General features: G+C 45.0%; 1 protein-coding gene across 8 annotated transcripts in view; it reads right to left on the bottom strand.

Moving 5' to 3' along the window:
* Positions 1 to 13,613, bottom strand: part of LOC115582244 (membrane-associated phosphatidylinositol transfer protein 2-like) — a 45,778-nt gene that overhangs the window by 10,289 nt on the left and 21,876 nt on the right. For 6 of the 8 annotated variants that reach the window (XM_030418070.1, XM_030418075.1, XM_030418074.1 and 3 more), the window contains exons 3-16: positions 10,331 to 10,545; positions 9,445 to 9,566; positions 9,191 to 9,196; positions 8,615 to 8,848; positions 8,148 to 8,483; positions 6,135 to 6,230; positions 3,640 to 3,744; positions 3,496 to 3,560; positions 2,385 to 2,629; positions 1,946 to 2,135; positions 1,480 to 1,599; positions 1,126 to 1,340; positions 849 to 1,024; positions 276 to 446 (exon numbers count right to left, since the gene is read on the bottom strand). In XM_030418070.1, coding sequence (XP_030273930.1) covers positions 276 to 446; positions 849 to 1,024; positions 1,126 to 1,340; positions 1,480 to 1,599; positions 1,946 to 2,135; positions 2,385 to 2,629; positions 3,496 to 3,560; positions 3,640 to 3,744; positions 6,135 to 6,230; positions 8,148 to 8,483; positions 8,615 to 8,848; positions 9,191 to 9,196; positions 9,445 to 9,566; positions 10,331 to 10,545 — 2,296 coding nt within the window. Of the gene's footprint in view, positions 1 to 275; positions 447 to 848; positions 1,025 to 1,125; positions 1,341 to 1,479; positions 1,600 to 1,945; positions 2,136 to 2,384; positions 2,630 to 3,183; positions 3,256 to 3,495; positions 3,561 to 3,639; positions 3,745 to 6,134; positions 6,231 to 8,147; positions 8,484 to 8,614; positions 8,849 to 9,190; positions 9,197 to 9,444; positions 9,567 to 10,330; positions 10,546 to 13,613 lie in introns of all 8 variants that reach the window. The other 2 variants (XM_030418078.1, XM_030418073.1) reach the window with 2 other exon arrangements.

Raw genomic sequence — 13,613 nt, 5'->3', positions numbered from 1 at the left:
ATGTTTCATTTTTCTTTGAGACGACGTTTACTCTGTGCGTAAAGGAACTCACTGAGATGTTTTTAAGGCGTGTGTTGTCTATGGCATGCATCCATGGGGAACAGGACAGTCAGTGTGTGCAGTGTCAGCTCATTTCTGTGAATCGTACATTTGTGTCTGTGCATGTGAACCCAAGTCAGGACTAAATCGATTCTTCTAAACAGTAGTTAAAAACTGAAGGTTTACAAAGTTTGTATAAATGAGGCTTTTATACATCGTTGGTGCAGAGGGCTCACCCAGTAGGGCGGAGTTTCCGTCTCCCAGGGGAAAGCGTTGGTATCGGGGCACGTTGAAGGGAGGCAGGAGGTGAAATTTCCTCTCCAGCAGAGGCTCCAGACGAGAGGCTGAGGGATCAGCTGGGTGGAACAGGTTGTAGACCTGCTGACAGGCAGGCCGCAGCTGAGCCACTAGGGGGAGGAAGCGAACCAAAAACATGAGCGAGGACAGGAAAGAATCAACGAACCCATCCCTCATCTATCCTAAAAATAATCTGTAGTCTTGATAAACACACCAAACATACGATTAGCATTTTTCTGACTATTATGATTACTTTCAGGACTAACTGATTCATAATTTAGTCTCTAAAATGTCAAAACTTTACGAAAAGTGTTCAATTTTCAAGAGGTTTTCAAAAATTGTACATTAGACTAATCAATGCAGCTACATCTCCACCTGAAGTTAACTTTGTGTACTTTTGCAGCCACAAAATAAACTGTACTTCTTCCATAATGTGTCATATGCAACACAAACAACTTTGCTACCACTGATTACATTCCAAGTCTTGCAGTTCTGCGTCCAAATGATCTTACCATCCAGCATGGGAATGACAGTCTTTCTCAGGGCGAGTACCAAACCCAGCGGAGAGCCAAAGAGGAAAAAGTCGGACACCTCAAAGTCAAACTTCCCCAGAGAGCCTCCATCCAGCATAGTGCTGCTGCTCGACCTGCGTGAGACTGTGTCGTTCCTGAGGACACTGGAGTGTAAGCTGGAAGGACAGCACAAAGTCATTTCCATGAGGACTAAAAGTACAGAAAACAAGGACTGTCAAAGATTTTTTTTTTTTTTATCATCCCACGCTCAACACACCTGGTCAGGAAGGCCTGGTGTTGTTTTATTGTGTCCACTTCGTAGGTGGAGGAGTCGCTTCTCTTGCGTGGCAGCTGTCTCTTGTTGTCGTCGCCTGTGCCGGCACGGGGGATGTCGATGTTGCTGCGGCTGAGGTGGCGGCTGCCCTCCAGGGTGGGAGAGGCTGACCCGTGCCCGCTGTTGACAATGATGCCAGGAGAGAGGAGGTCCTGGTCCTGAAGGGGCGATTCAGTAAAACATGTTGAGAAAGAACCCATAAATCTTCAGGGTGATGTCAGAGCAACTTTCAGAGGGATTAAAATCATTTGTAGATGGCGAGTTGATACATATTTCTGACTGTTTTTTCTCTCTTACCTGCACACTGACAACACTTCCCCGACGACTGCTGTTCTGGCTTTCATTAACTGTCTGATTGCTACTGCACAGGGCATCGAATCCCAATATTCCTCCCACGCAGTCCCCAATGAGGCATACCTAGAGCGGAAAAGGGTCGGACGAAAAGTAAATAAAACAAATCACCCAAGTTCAAGTCCGTCTAAAACACATATACAGCTGCTCCAGGACAGTTCAGCAGTAGAAACAAGGTGAATATGCTCATAAAAAAGAGGAATATTAGGAAATATCATAAATCATGTTGGCGTTTATTACTACACAAAATGTTTGCCAATGTTTACAAATGGTATTAATAAATATTTGGCTATAAAATTCAAGGCCAGGCTCAGCTGCGACACTGTGATCATGTATACATAACTTTGAGAGTGATGACAGAGACGGGGACAACTCAGAACGTACGGCACCTGGCGACCGGACAGAAACTGACCTGGCCGGAGAAAGCTGCCCCGTCCAGAGACTTAATGAAGTCTGCGAACACCTGGTTGGCTCTGGCGATGACGGTGGCCATGGCCTCCTGGTACTGCGGGGCCGAGGTGGCGAGGAGGGGGAGGGCCGCCAGGGGAATGTGGTCCTGGCTGCTGGACAGACAACCCTCATCGTAGCTGTACGGGCTCAGGCTTTGTGAGGGAGTAAATATAAATACATTTCATTATGAATATATTCTACGGATGAAGGGCAGTCCAGAGAGGAGTGTGAGGAAATAAACACAGGAAAAAGGGGGGGGGGGGGGGACATGGCCGAGAGCTGCACCTGGACTCTATCCATCAAAAGCAAACAGGCAATCGCAGTCAATAAACAGAAACGTTCAATCATTACCCACAACGCTTGCAGCGTGCAGACAAATGTGTGCATATGTGTCCTCTTACTTGGACACCAGGGAGAAGGCCTCGGCACAGATGGCAGGGCAAGGTACCAAGCGGATGGCGATGCGTCCCAGCGCAGCGGGGTAGTGGACACGCATGACTGTGTCAAAAGCCGTGCTAATCGTGTTGACGTCGGCCTGCTTGCTGTTCTGGTCGCCTCCGCCTGTGTCCAGGATGTTCCCTCCGTGCAGAACCAAGATCAGCACGTGGATCTTGGAGGGCTGCAGACACTGCTGGGACGAGCTCTCCTGAGAACAGAAACGTTTCCTGGACGATGAGGAACGACTCTTGGAGAATTCAAATAAATGCTCATAAGCAGATGACAGATAAACAGTAACGTCCGAGCTGTTTTGCCAAATAAAACATTTGTCTTGTCTGATTTGTGAGTCATATTTGTGTCTGTCTCTTCAAACATGGACCACAGAAGAAAATGTGAGCGGGGCAGAGAAGCATGAAGGGAAACAGAACAGAGCCAACCTTCACTCCACCCGGACGACTTGTTCGACTAACAGCAAACAGCGACAATACCTCCTGAGGACAAGTTACATTAAACTGAACAACATATTTTGATACAAAACATCTCCAAAGAAGCACTACATGTACACTCAACACCACAGCTGCAAGTACACGGGAGTTGAACAGAGGGTGGTGAGGTTGAGGTGTACACATGGATTCGGGTTCGGGGTCAACGTCGGGGAAAAACGGGCAGGGGCAGTAAATACTGGGTTTGTTCAGGGGGACTGGGAGGTCTCTGTGGAGCTACTGTAGCCCACAGTGCACTGGGGCCAAAATGTTTACTTACTGACTGGTGCCTTGTTATCATGATGGTGGGAATGGGAGAGCTATCGGCTTTGCCGCTAAGAGAGCCGCGCATCTGAACACAAGAGGACAGAGAGGCTCAGGGACAAACATCCCTTCTGTTATCTTCCAATCTGTAAAACCTGATGCAAATGTTTATGAAAATCAAATCAAGTTACACAGAAGCTTTAAGTCCTGACGGGCATTTCCCAGAGAGGATTCTTCAGGAATATTCGTGTCAGACATGGTTCTGCGTCAGAGACGGCTGCTTCCAGTTATGTTTAGTAGATAAACACCCGCTGTCAGACACACATACCTCATCTAGTCTTTCCTCACTGGCTGCTCTTTCATAATCCAAAGTCATTTCCTTGAACAGCTCACCTGCAAACACACAGACACATTCTTAAGTACTGACGGAGCGTGACTGTCCGCGATAAAGTGCGAGTGGTTTTCGTCATACCGGGAGTTTCTTCGGCTTCCGCAGCTTCAATCTTGTCCATGAGGTCGTTGGAATTCCACTTGGCGATTTCCTTTGGGAGGACCTCCTCGCCGTCTGAGAGATCCTCTGCAGGGACGACACAAGATAGATCATGATCGACCGCAGTGTACGTGCCAGTCTGGGCCAACAGATCTGTCATTACACCATCAGCATAACCAGTTTATAGTGAGGAACAGTGTTATATAGGTTACATTTGTTTATATGATGAAACGGTTGAGCAACAGAAAGGAAGTTTCCAAAGAAGATATTGTCAAATAAACTGGCTAAATGGATATAAATGATCACTTGGTGGAGGACAGTGAACCACATTTTTTGGTTTGTTTGTTTATCATGGTGAACTTAATAAACCATTATCTACAAGGTTCAAGCTAGTCTGCGTCGTCTGAATCTAAATAAACATACTGATAGATTGTGTTGTGTTACTGACGTTAATCTGAGATTTAAAAAGGAAAGTTCAGGATCTAAAAACGAATATCCCATTTCATCCCATAATTTCTCTCTAGGGACATTTTTGTTCCACTGCCAGTATGTTAATTTCTTAGAAACAGGCAGCCACCTTCTGTTCACTTTGGCTTGGAAATCTAGTTTAAATGTCGTTGCGACTCCATTTATTCAAACTACAAATTAATATCACATCTTTTGTGTAGAATGGTAATCATTTTTATTTTAGTGCATTAAATACCAGCTTGCGGCCAGTTTCTCATAAACCCAAACACCAGCGTGAGACTGTTTTTAACATCAGCCTAATGTCATCAATTGTTTGTGTTTCTAAAGATGGTGTTTCCTGTACACCGTTGAACTTAAAATGCCTTTTTCCATAGTATTTTTTATGTTACTTCCTCAACTGCTTTACATGTAGAGGCCAGTTCTAATCTGGGTAAAAAAAAATAAGGTGTGAAGGCAAAGAGGCATCTTTATTTCATCAATGAACTTCAACAAATTCAAGTAAGTATATTACATTTCACTACAGCTTCAACTGCAAAATGTGTGGTAGCAGATAACATATACTTACTTTTAATTAACTAACACATACAATTACTTGTATTTATAATACTGAGGTACATTCATTTGCAGAAAATGTTGATACTTAAATCTAATATCAGATACTTTAATACTTTTTACTCAAGTACTACTCATAGAATGTATCTGCTTTAATTTAATTATTGCCAATTTCACGCAAAAGTCCTACTTGAGTAAAAGTAAAAGATGTGATGTGAAAATATAACTTAGCTTTATCTGTTGGAAGAATAACTACCACTAAGAGAAACGTGTATCATGTGTAAATTCAAACCTCCCATTAATAATCCATGGAAATGTAGACACACTTGAATGTGGGTCTTGATGAGTTTTCCTGAAGCTTTCCTTTTATTTATCTTATTTCATTTTATTTATTTATTTATTTATTTGCACTGAGAAAAGACAAGAAACACAGAAAAGGGCGAACGCGGCAGTACAAAATAAACTTGGAGATGCACCTCAAGTGTTTGTAACAGACGATAACTGCAGGACGACGGCGCCCACAAACAAACTTTAAAGATAGAAATCTAATATCAGAGGCAATCTGAGCCAAGTCAGCCCGTTTCCAAATTTAATTTGTGTTCCACCGTCATGTGATTCATCCAGGCACCAGAGCACACACACTCGTGTTCACATGCACCGTGTCTCGTGTACACTTCATTTTTAATTAAGTTTGATCAGCTCATTTCATAAAATGTAATGTGCTTTCACTTCAGTCACCCAACATGGAATAATTCACCCGGACAAACATGAAAAAAAAAGGCAATAAATTATCACACGTCAACACAATTCAGTCTAATGATATCCAGGTAATCAAAAATAACACGAGTAAGATTTATTACACTTGAAACAGGTGGAAGACTAACGAGAGCAGCTAAACTGGTATCAACATCACAAACGAGAGCATCATTTTATTCTTATTTCATCATTATGATAAAATGTTCGGAAACAATTTAACCACACAAACATTGATGAATAATTTGTCGGGGGTCATTTATTGCTTGGATCGTATCTTGAATTGTAAAGGACAGTGTGTGTGTGTGTGTGTGTGTGTGTGTGTGTGTGTGTGTGTGTGTGTGTGTGTGTGTGTGTGTTATGATGTGTTGGTCAGAGGGGACTGATGGGCCGAGAGACGATTGTGATTTTTGAACTAGACGTCAGGATGAGACACCCGGCCGGCGTCCTCAGCCAAACTCATCCAGCAGCAGAGAGAGCGCGGCTGTCGCACCGCCACACCCACCTATTTCAACTGCAGCCCCAAAGCATGCTGGGTATCTGGGAAGCTTAAGAACTGATCTGTGGTTAAAGAGATGCATGCAGAGTCAGGAGAGAAGGGGAGCAGGCACTTCTTGGAAAACTGGACACAATGAACTACCGATCTAACTATCAACTGCAATCCAAAAAAAAAAAAAAGAAAAACAAATTAAAACTGCGGTTACCATGAGCGTCGAAGAACTCTTCGTCCGAGCTTTCTTCCGAGTCTCGCGCTATGCTCTGCATCCTCCACTCCGAGATGCTGTGACGCGACGGGCTCACTGAAAGACCAAACATGAACAAAAAATCCATCATTATTTTGGGACATGTGCTTCAGCCTCTCTCTTTCCCTTTTTAAAACACACACACACACACACACACACACACAATGACAAAGAAATATTGCACAATCTCCCCCAGCCCACACACACACACACAGTGTTATATAAACATGCAACAGTCTCAGTGGTGCATTACTTCATCACAGATGGAGTGCTTGGTGGTCAGAGGGGTGTGTGAAAAGTGAGGCCAAATGTAACACAGACCAGCTACATGTACACCGACCACCAAATGCCAGTTGAGGAAAATGGTGATACGAGAAGAGGGGCCTGTCTATCACGTGTCCTCAGTCTCCGCTTCGTATATCATTAGTGTGAAGGAAGATTGGGGAGGCGTCGCTCTAAGGGGCAGCCTGGTGAGGGGGGGGGGGGGGGACCCAGCTGTAGCTGTCAGCACACAGAAAGAAACAGCAGCGGTGGAGGGGAGGGTCAATGTGAAGAGCGTCAGCCTGCTCTAGTCTGTGATGTCAGCGCTGCAGCTATAAATAGCCCAGGAGAAAACCACAGGGGGGAGTTACGGGGGTGAAACAAGGCACTCTGGATGAGAGTCGGGGTCCAGGTGGCAGCTACAGTGAGCGCTGCCTTGATGTAGGGGTGACACTGGAGATGAGTGTTTTGATGAGTGCGGACATGTGGTTTTGTGACGTCACAGCCGCTGCTAAAAATAACCAGGTGAGATCCGCCGAGTTGTTTTGGGTGAGGCGAGGTAAGTTTGATAGTACAGCACATGTGGGGGCGTGAGCAGAAAACAGTCGAGTAGAGTGAAAACATTCAAATTAACATCGGACGCTGGACAGAAAAGCAGTGTGTGCTTCGACTTTATTAACACCAAATCAACAACAGCTCGGAGCTCTTCAGGCGCGTCGGATTCATTCAGTTTTCAACACTGATACTACGATACTTCCTGTAGAGATTCAGAGTTTTGACGAGATGACGTGAAGCAGAGAATTTATCCACGTTTGGGCTAAAACATTTTGGAGCATACTGTTCGTGGAGACTGCAGAATGAATTATGACGCAGAAGCGGTTTCCATGGATTAGGGTTGGGAAATCGTTTCTATTTTCATACTGTACAATCATCCAATCGTGGTTATTGTGGGTAACGCCACAGGGCAGCAAGAGTAGGAGGGTTTGGGCGTACTGACGTCACAGCATGCCAGTGGAATACCAACATGGAAGAAAAATGGAACATCTTGTATTTGGGGATATTATGAGTTTGGGTTAGAGATTTTTGATATCGAAATGCAAATCATATCTATAACATTAACTACCCTCAAGGAGTGCAGTGCAAAGGTTTTGTTAAGACGCATTTCAAGAGGGGAGATCAGATTCATGGAAAAGATCTTTGTTCTGATGGTACGTTCCTTAAAATCCCTTTCGTCGTCAACATGCAGTTCTTGACAGAAAAGTGAGCTAATTACTTTTAACAGCCGCCTCTCAAGTTCACAGAGGAAAGAATGTTTCTGGACTCGGACTAATTCTGGGTGGGTCAACAGCACAAGTGTGACATTGTTGAATTCTTCACATTCTGCCTTCCAGCATCTCAAATTTCACAACTGGCAGCGTTTACTTAAGAAACAGTTTGACTTTGTTGTTAGTTTACCTCAACCGCTAAGGTGGAAAGGACTCAGGTGGCAGACTGGGTAAATAAGGCATGATGAAGTGTAAATATAGAGGTGATAATGTGTGAAGGAAGGAGGAGGGCTCAGGACAGGGCACAGCTTCAGCAGAAGTGGCTGAAAACTGCATAGGGAGAGCCATGTAAATACATAATGACTGCAGGTTCCTGTGATAACTTTCACACCAGTGTCGGTGTCAGTCTCACACGCTGTCATACAGGTGGAGATGTCGTGCCCCTCACCTCCTCTCTTGGATGAGCGGGAGGATCGGGATGAAGTGGACCACTGCTTGGTGAGAACACCTCGTGGCTGGAGAGTCTCTCCTCCTTGGCTGACGACCACCTCTTCAGCTTCAATGGAGCTGATCGCCTCTTTAGCCTCCTGCTCTTTGTCCGGGGACGGAGCGCCTCCGTTGGCCTCTGTGGCCTCCTCCGCCTGACTGAATTGGGCCATCTTGGTGGCCAAGGCCAGCTGGGTTTCCAGCTCCAGCTGCCGGATGTCCTCCATGGTCAGACCGTACCACTCATCCTGCCAACACCAGGCCTGCCGGTGGGCACGCACCATCACCTTTCTCAGTCCTGGGGGGAGAGGATGGAAAATATTACACACAGATCTTGAAGTATCAAAAGCTTTCCACATAACAATCCTGTCAAAGTATACAAAGTTACTCCCTCACATAAAGGACTGTAACATATAAGTGCATTCTCACCAACATCATGGATGAAGCGCTCAATCTTAGACTGCATGCCCCAATAGCGAAACTCCACCTTGCACAGTTTGTAGGCACACATGATGGGGGTCTTCCCCGGGTTATTGTTGTACTCTTCTATCCAGTCGTCCCGCAGTGGGCCCCGCTGGGTCTTGGCTGACTTGTAGAGCCGCGTGTCCTCCTCCGCTTTGTACTCATGAGGGGGGATAGGATCTGTCACTATGTCGATTGGGTCTGTCAAAGATAGCACAAATCCAGAGATGATTAGGAGTCACGTGTTTTCAGCGTACTGCATAAATTGTGTTCCTGACGTCGTGTCTTTAATATCCCGTCTTGATGTGTGTGGGTGAACGAGTAGAACCTGCGTCAAATTCCTTTAATAGCTGAATCTCAAGCTGACGAGCACATGCAAGAATCATTCATTGATTAAGATGATTACATTCAAAGTTGTAACTGGGCCACTGCATGCCCTCCAACCATTCATTTATGAGCAGCTTCATATTCAATAGGCATGCTACCAAACAACAGAGAAAAAAACATACGCAGTACCACTAAACTGACACAAGTGGGCCTCACCTGGTCCTTATGTTTGAGACACAAAAGGACAAATAGACACAGTCAGACTAAACCTAATACGAACTTGTCACCAAAAATAACTATTACAAGAGAAGGTGTTCTTTAATGTAGCTATTGTATGCTCTTATTTTTGAAACTCTATGTGCACTTTGAGAGTTAAAGAAGTGTGATACACATCAATCTACAGTATATCTTAATATCTGAGCTTTTTTTTTTTGTCGCAGTGGTTCCACATTAATACCAAACATTCTCACCAATAGTCCTCTGCCTCTTCTCTGCTGCAGACAAGTTGAAGACGTCTGCCTGGTTGCCCGTGTCTGGTTTGTAGTAGGTCTCAATGTCAATAGAGAACTTCTCGACAAAGGGACAGGTGTATCTGAAGGACGAGAGGCAACAAAGTGAGGTAAAAAAGAACAGAACAAGCTTCCCGACGAAGCGCAGAGTGCATCACGAGTTGACATCTGCCTTCATTAGGCGACATATTTTGTCGACCGAATGGCTCAGGATCAGAACTATTATATTAAGAATGACAGCACCCTCTCGCTGCCGAAGATAGAAGACGTGTGAGCCGTGCCCATCTGTTGCATCTGAGGCGTCTGAAGTAAAGCTGTCACTGGTTGAATAGATGTGTCAACAGGCACTTGCAGTCTATCAATATCCCGACGGTATAGTCAAGGGCACATCTCTTTTCAGCACCTCCACGTCTGTGTGTTTGTCAGGCACCACGCAGACAAACACACTGACACCCTGAGAATGAGGGGCCATCAACATCTAACAGCCTGGGAGCGCCGCTGGCCGCACGCCGATCTGATGGTCGGCTCTGTAATATTCTGACAACTTGCTCTGAGGTTTATTTTATTTTTTTTTCTCTCTTGGCTAGGACAGCAGCTAGAGCCGAACGTCAGACTGGACATAATCACGTCTGAATTACACTGAAAAACAAGTAGGATTTGAATTACCATCCATCCTCTGTTTCAAGCTTTGTATTTGAATGTGTGTTCATCAAACCAGGCAGCCAATACGCAGAGTATTACACTAAAAGAGTTGTAGTTTTGCACAGCTTTGGCAGAGTTTTAATGCACTCTCACTTCTGCTCTGAAGGGGTGTGGAGGAGGGCCTTCCTGCAGCGGCGAACCTCACCTGGTGCGGGTGTAAGGGTAGGCGTTCCAGGACTCCTCTTCAACCCTCAGTGCTGCTTTGGGCAAGATGGAGCGGAACCAGCTGGGAATGTGCATGCCAATATGGTAGACCTTGTGGGTGTACTGGCCCGTCCCACCCGGTCCATCTGTGTAGGGCTTATTTTCTAGAATCTCAACCCCGCTGCCTTCACCACAGCTCTCTTCTCGGCTCTTTTTCTGGAGGATGAATAATCACATGAAGTTGAGGGAGTTCATGTTTGCATGCAAGTAGCACAGTGTTACATCGAAGAACATGAACACAAGTTACCGACATGTGTGCGTTTTGTGGATGCAATGAGAGGCTTTCGACACGGTCACGTTACAACAGCGATTCCAGACAAGTTGGGAAGCTTTTGTACGCAAATAAAATAGAAAGTGCTGTTTTCAAAAGGGTTGATTAACAAAAACACTATATTTAATGTTTTAGCTCATCAATATCTGATATTTGTAAATAGATGCTTATGAATTTGATGTCAAGAAGACACTTGTAACCAGTCAGAGCTGTACAGTTGCTTGCATTATGCTTTTATTTACTTTTTTGGCGTCAGGGTTGAACAATCACCAGAGTGAAACACAAGACGACACAGGTGTGAAAGTTAATAGCTTCCTGGCAGCTTCGTCAGCCCTGAATTGCAAATCAGGAAACCCAACGCAGCCACACCTTTCCCATATTTACATTCCAGGTGCACAGAGGGAGACAGGCTGGGTGGAGTCTGCTGCTGCAGTTGAGTAGACTTACAGCTAGGAGTATGTGTGTCATGGCAAAAGGAAGATCCGTCATTGTTATGAAATCAGTAAAACGGGAAGCCTAAACAGCCGAGCATAGTCCAACAGCTGCTGACGATATCTTAAAACACGTGGAGCAAAGAGCAAGCGCCATAAATGTCACTGATTACTGATGCATCATCTTTCCCGTTTCCCCTCATCTGCCTCGGTCCAGTCGTTTCACGTGCAGAACAAAGCGTGCTAAAACGCAGTATTTAGCGCAACGCCTGGATAATGGAGAGACACATTTCTCCAGTCAGTCCAACGGAGAGAGACGATGCAGGCGAGGCAGTGAATCAGTGGAGTCGGGAGGAGGAAGCCATGAGGCGTCCATCGCTCCGGACCTCATTACCTCTGACAGGTCATTCATTAGCCAACTGCTCTGCTCTCAACAGCCCGGACAGAGCTCCGAAGACACAGCGCAGACGCCACAGCGTCGTCAAACTGTGGCCGTGCGTGCAGCCAGTACACAAGACAGTCGGCGTAAATGTCAAATTTACAAGCATACAAACACTATTAAAATGCGTGCAGTTATACACTCATAATACACGCATGTAAACAATAATTAAAAGCCCACGTGAAAACACAATAAAGCATACTGTATACTTCCATTATCAGTTGGCTTTTTAATTAGACTGGTCAGGAAAAAAAGGTCAGCGTTTTATTGTGAGCGCTATTAGGATTATATTTGGAAAGATAAATTGCTGGACTGGGCCTTTAATTAGGCTGCTGACAGGTGACGGCAGCCCAGAGCGACGGATGAGTCTTTCCAGTTCACCTGGAAAAAGATTACAATAACGCTGGCCAGGGCTCAGCCGTTCCCCGGGGCGGAAAAAGGGAAGTGAGGGAGCAGATAACGTGCTTAAAGTTAACACCGAATGAAATGTTGGATTCTTAATGAAAGCAACAGTCTGCTTTGTTCGTTTGTGTACAAATGTATGTTGTACCGGGTACAGAAAGGAAGAAATAATGTGTCATGCATGTATCCTGCCCATGTTTTGTTTTAACAGGCACCACACCCTTACAAAAATACCAAGCCTTCACCATCAAAGCCTACGGTATATGTTTAGATCTGACTGCTGTGACAGGATGGGAGTCACATCCTGATTTTTTTTTTTTCCTCCTGCCGTCAAGTTAGTGAGGCGTGTTTCCTGTTTGGGATGCTGCTTTTCACTTCACCCCACAGATACAGTTGCTTAGTCAGAACGTGGTGGACGCGTGCAAATGAATGAGACACAGTGAGATCCTCTCATATTTAATTTCTCACACACTGCGCGTTTCGCTTTGTACATCACGGCAAATCCCTATGCGGTGGTGATGGATTTACAATTAGCTTCCAAAAAAGAAGGCGGCGCTGTTAGGGTGATTAGGGGTGGGGCGCTGGCTGCTGAGGTGCAGATCCGGCCCGGCTGTCCAAAGGCCCCGACTTCATCTCTGAGGCTTTACACAGGGGATGGATCGCAGGCAGGCCTACATGCTGCAGTTGCCCTGGTAACATACAGCGATGGAGCGAGGGTATCCACAGACACCAGCAAAATCTCTCTCTTTTCCTTCCACCCCCTCTCTCATTTCTTCCCCTCCCTCCTTCGCAGCCTCTCTTTTTATCCTCCATTTCCTCTTTTCATTCACTCCCTCTCTCGAACAAAACCTGACCACCAGCTCGCTGCTTATGTCACGGTTGCCATAGTGACAGAAGCCTCACAGCAGGAGGCGGTGCAGTAGAGGGTGAGGTCAGGGGGAAAGGTAACTACGGGTCACTACTGTAAGAATTCCTCGTCCTCTTGACTTGCTTACATGCTTGAGAATGCACATCTGAACTGCAACCAGACTTTGTGTAAATCTGCTTGTGCACGTGTAACGTCTCTGACTAAACCTGACACAGGGCACGCAGAAGATCTACAGCGCACAACTCTCCGTGATGCATGACAAAGGTGCCAAAGAAGTTATCAAGTGAACAGAAGTGTGTTGCAAAGTTATTGGTATTGTTTTGTATTTCCTTATTTTCCAGAGTGGGTTTGCGTGTTTAGTTTTTATTGTTATAAAATGATCAGTATTAGTTTATTTTTTTGTTTTTAATTAATAATATTGGGGGTGTTTGTCAGAGAATAGCTATCTGAGTGGTTGACAAACACTAAAACTAAAGACATTTAATACATATTTTTGTTTCATTTTTGTAAGCTGTTTCAATTAATTTTGTATTTTAGTTGTTTACAGCTAAATGTTTTTCACACTTACATTTGTGTGGGGCAGTTACTAGTTTTTGCAGTCTTGACACGCCTGCTTGCTTTGGGGCTTGTCCAGTGAGTCATGTTCCCAGCCATCGACTCAACTCCCTGTCTGTTTGGTACACCACAGCGTGGCAATGAAGAGAAAACAATAGAACATCCAACAAGGTTGTTAACTGAAAAGTCTTGATGTAATCATTAAATATTTTTCCACTTGTGCTCACGGGACAAAGAAATGCCTTTACAATTACGCAA

The sequence above is a fragment of the Sparus aurata genome, chromosome 5, assembly GCF_900880675.1.
Source record: "Sparus aurata chromosome 5, fSpaAur1.1, whole genome shotgun sequence".
NCBI classification, from domain to species: domain Eukaryota; kingdom Metazoa; phylum Chordata; class Actinopteri; order Spariformes; family Sparidae; genus Sparus; species Sparus aurata.
The sequence above is the reverse complement of the archived record's forward strand: the minus strand, read 5'-3'. Positions and strand labels throughout refer to the sequence as shown.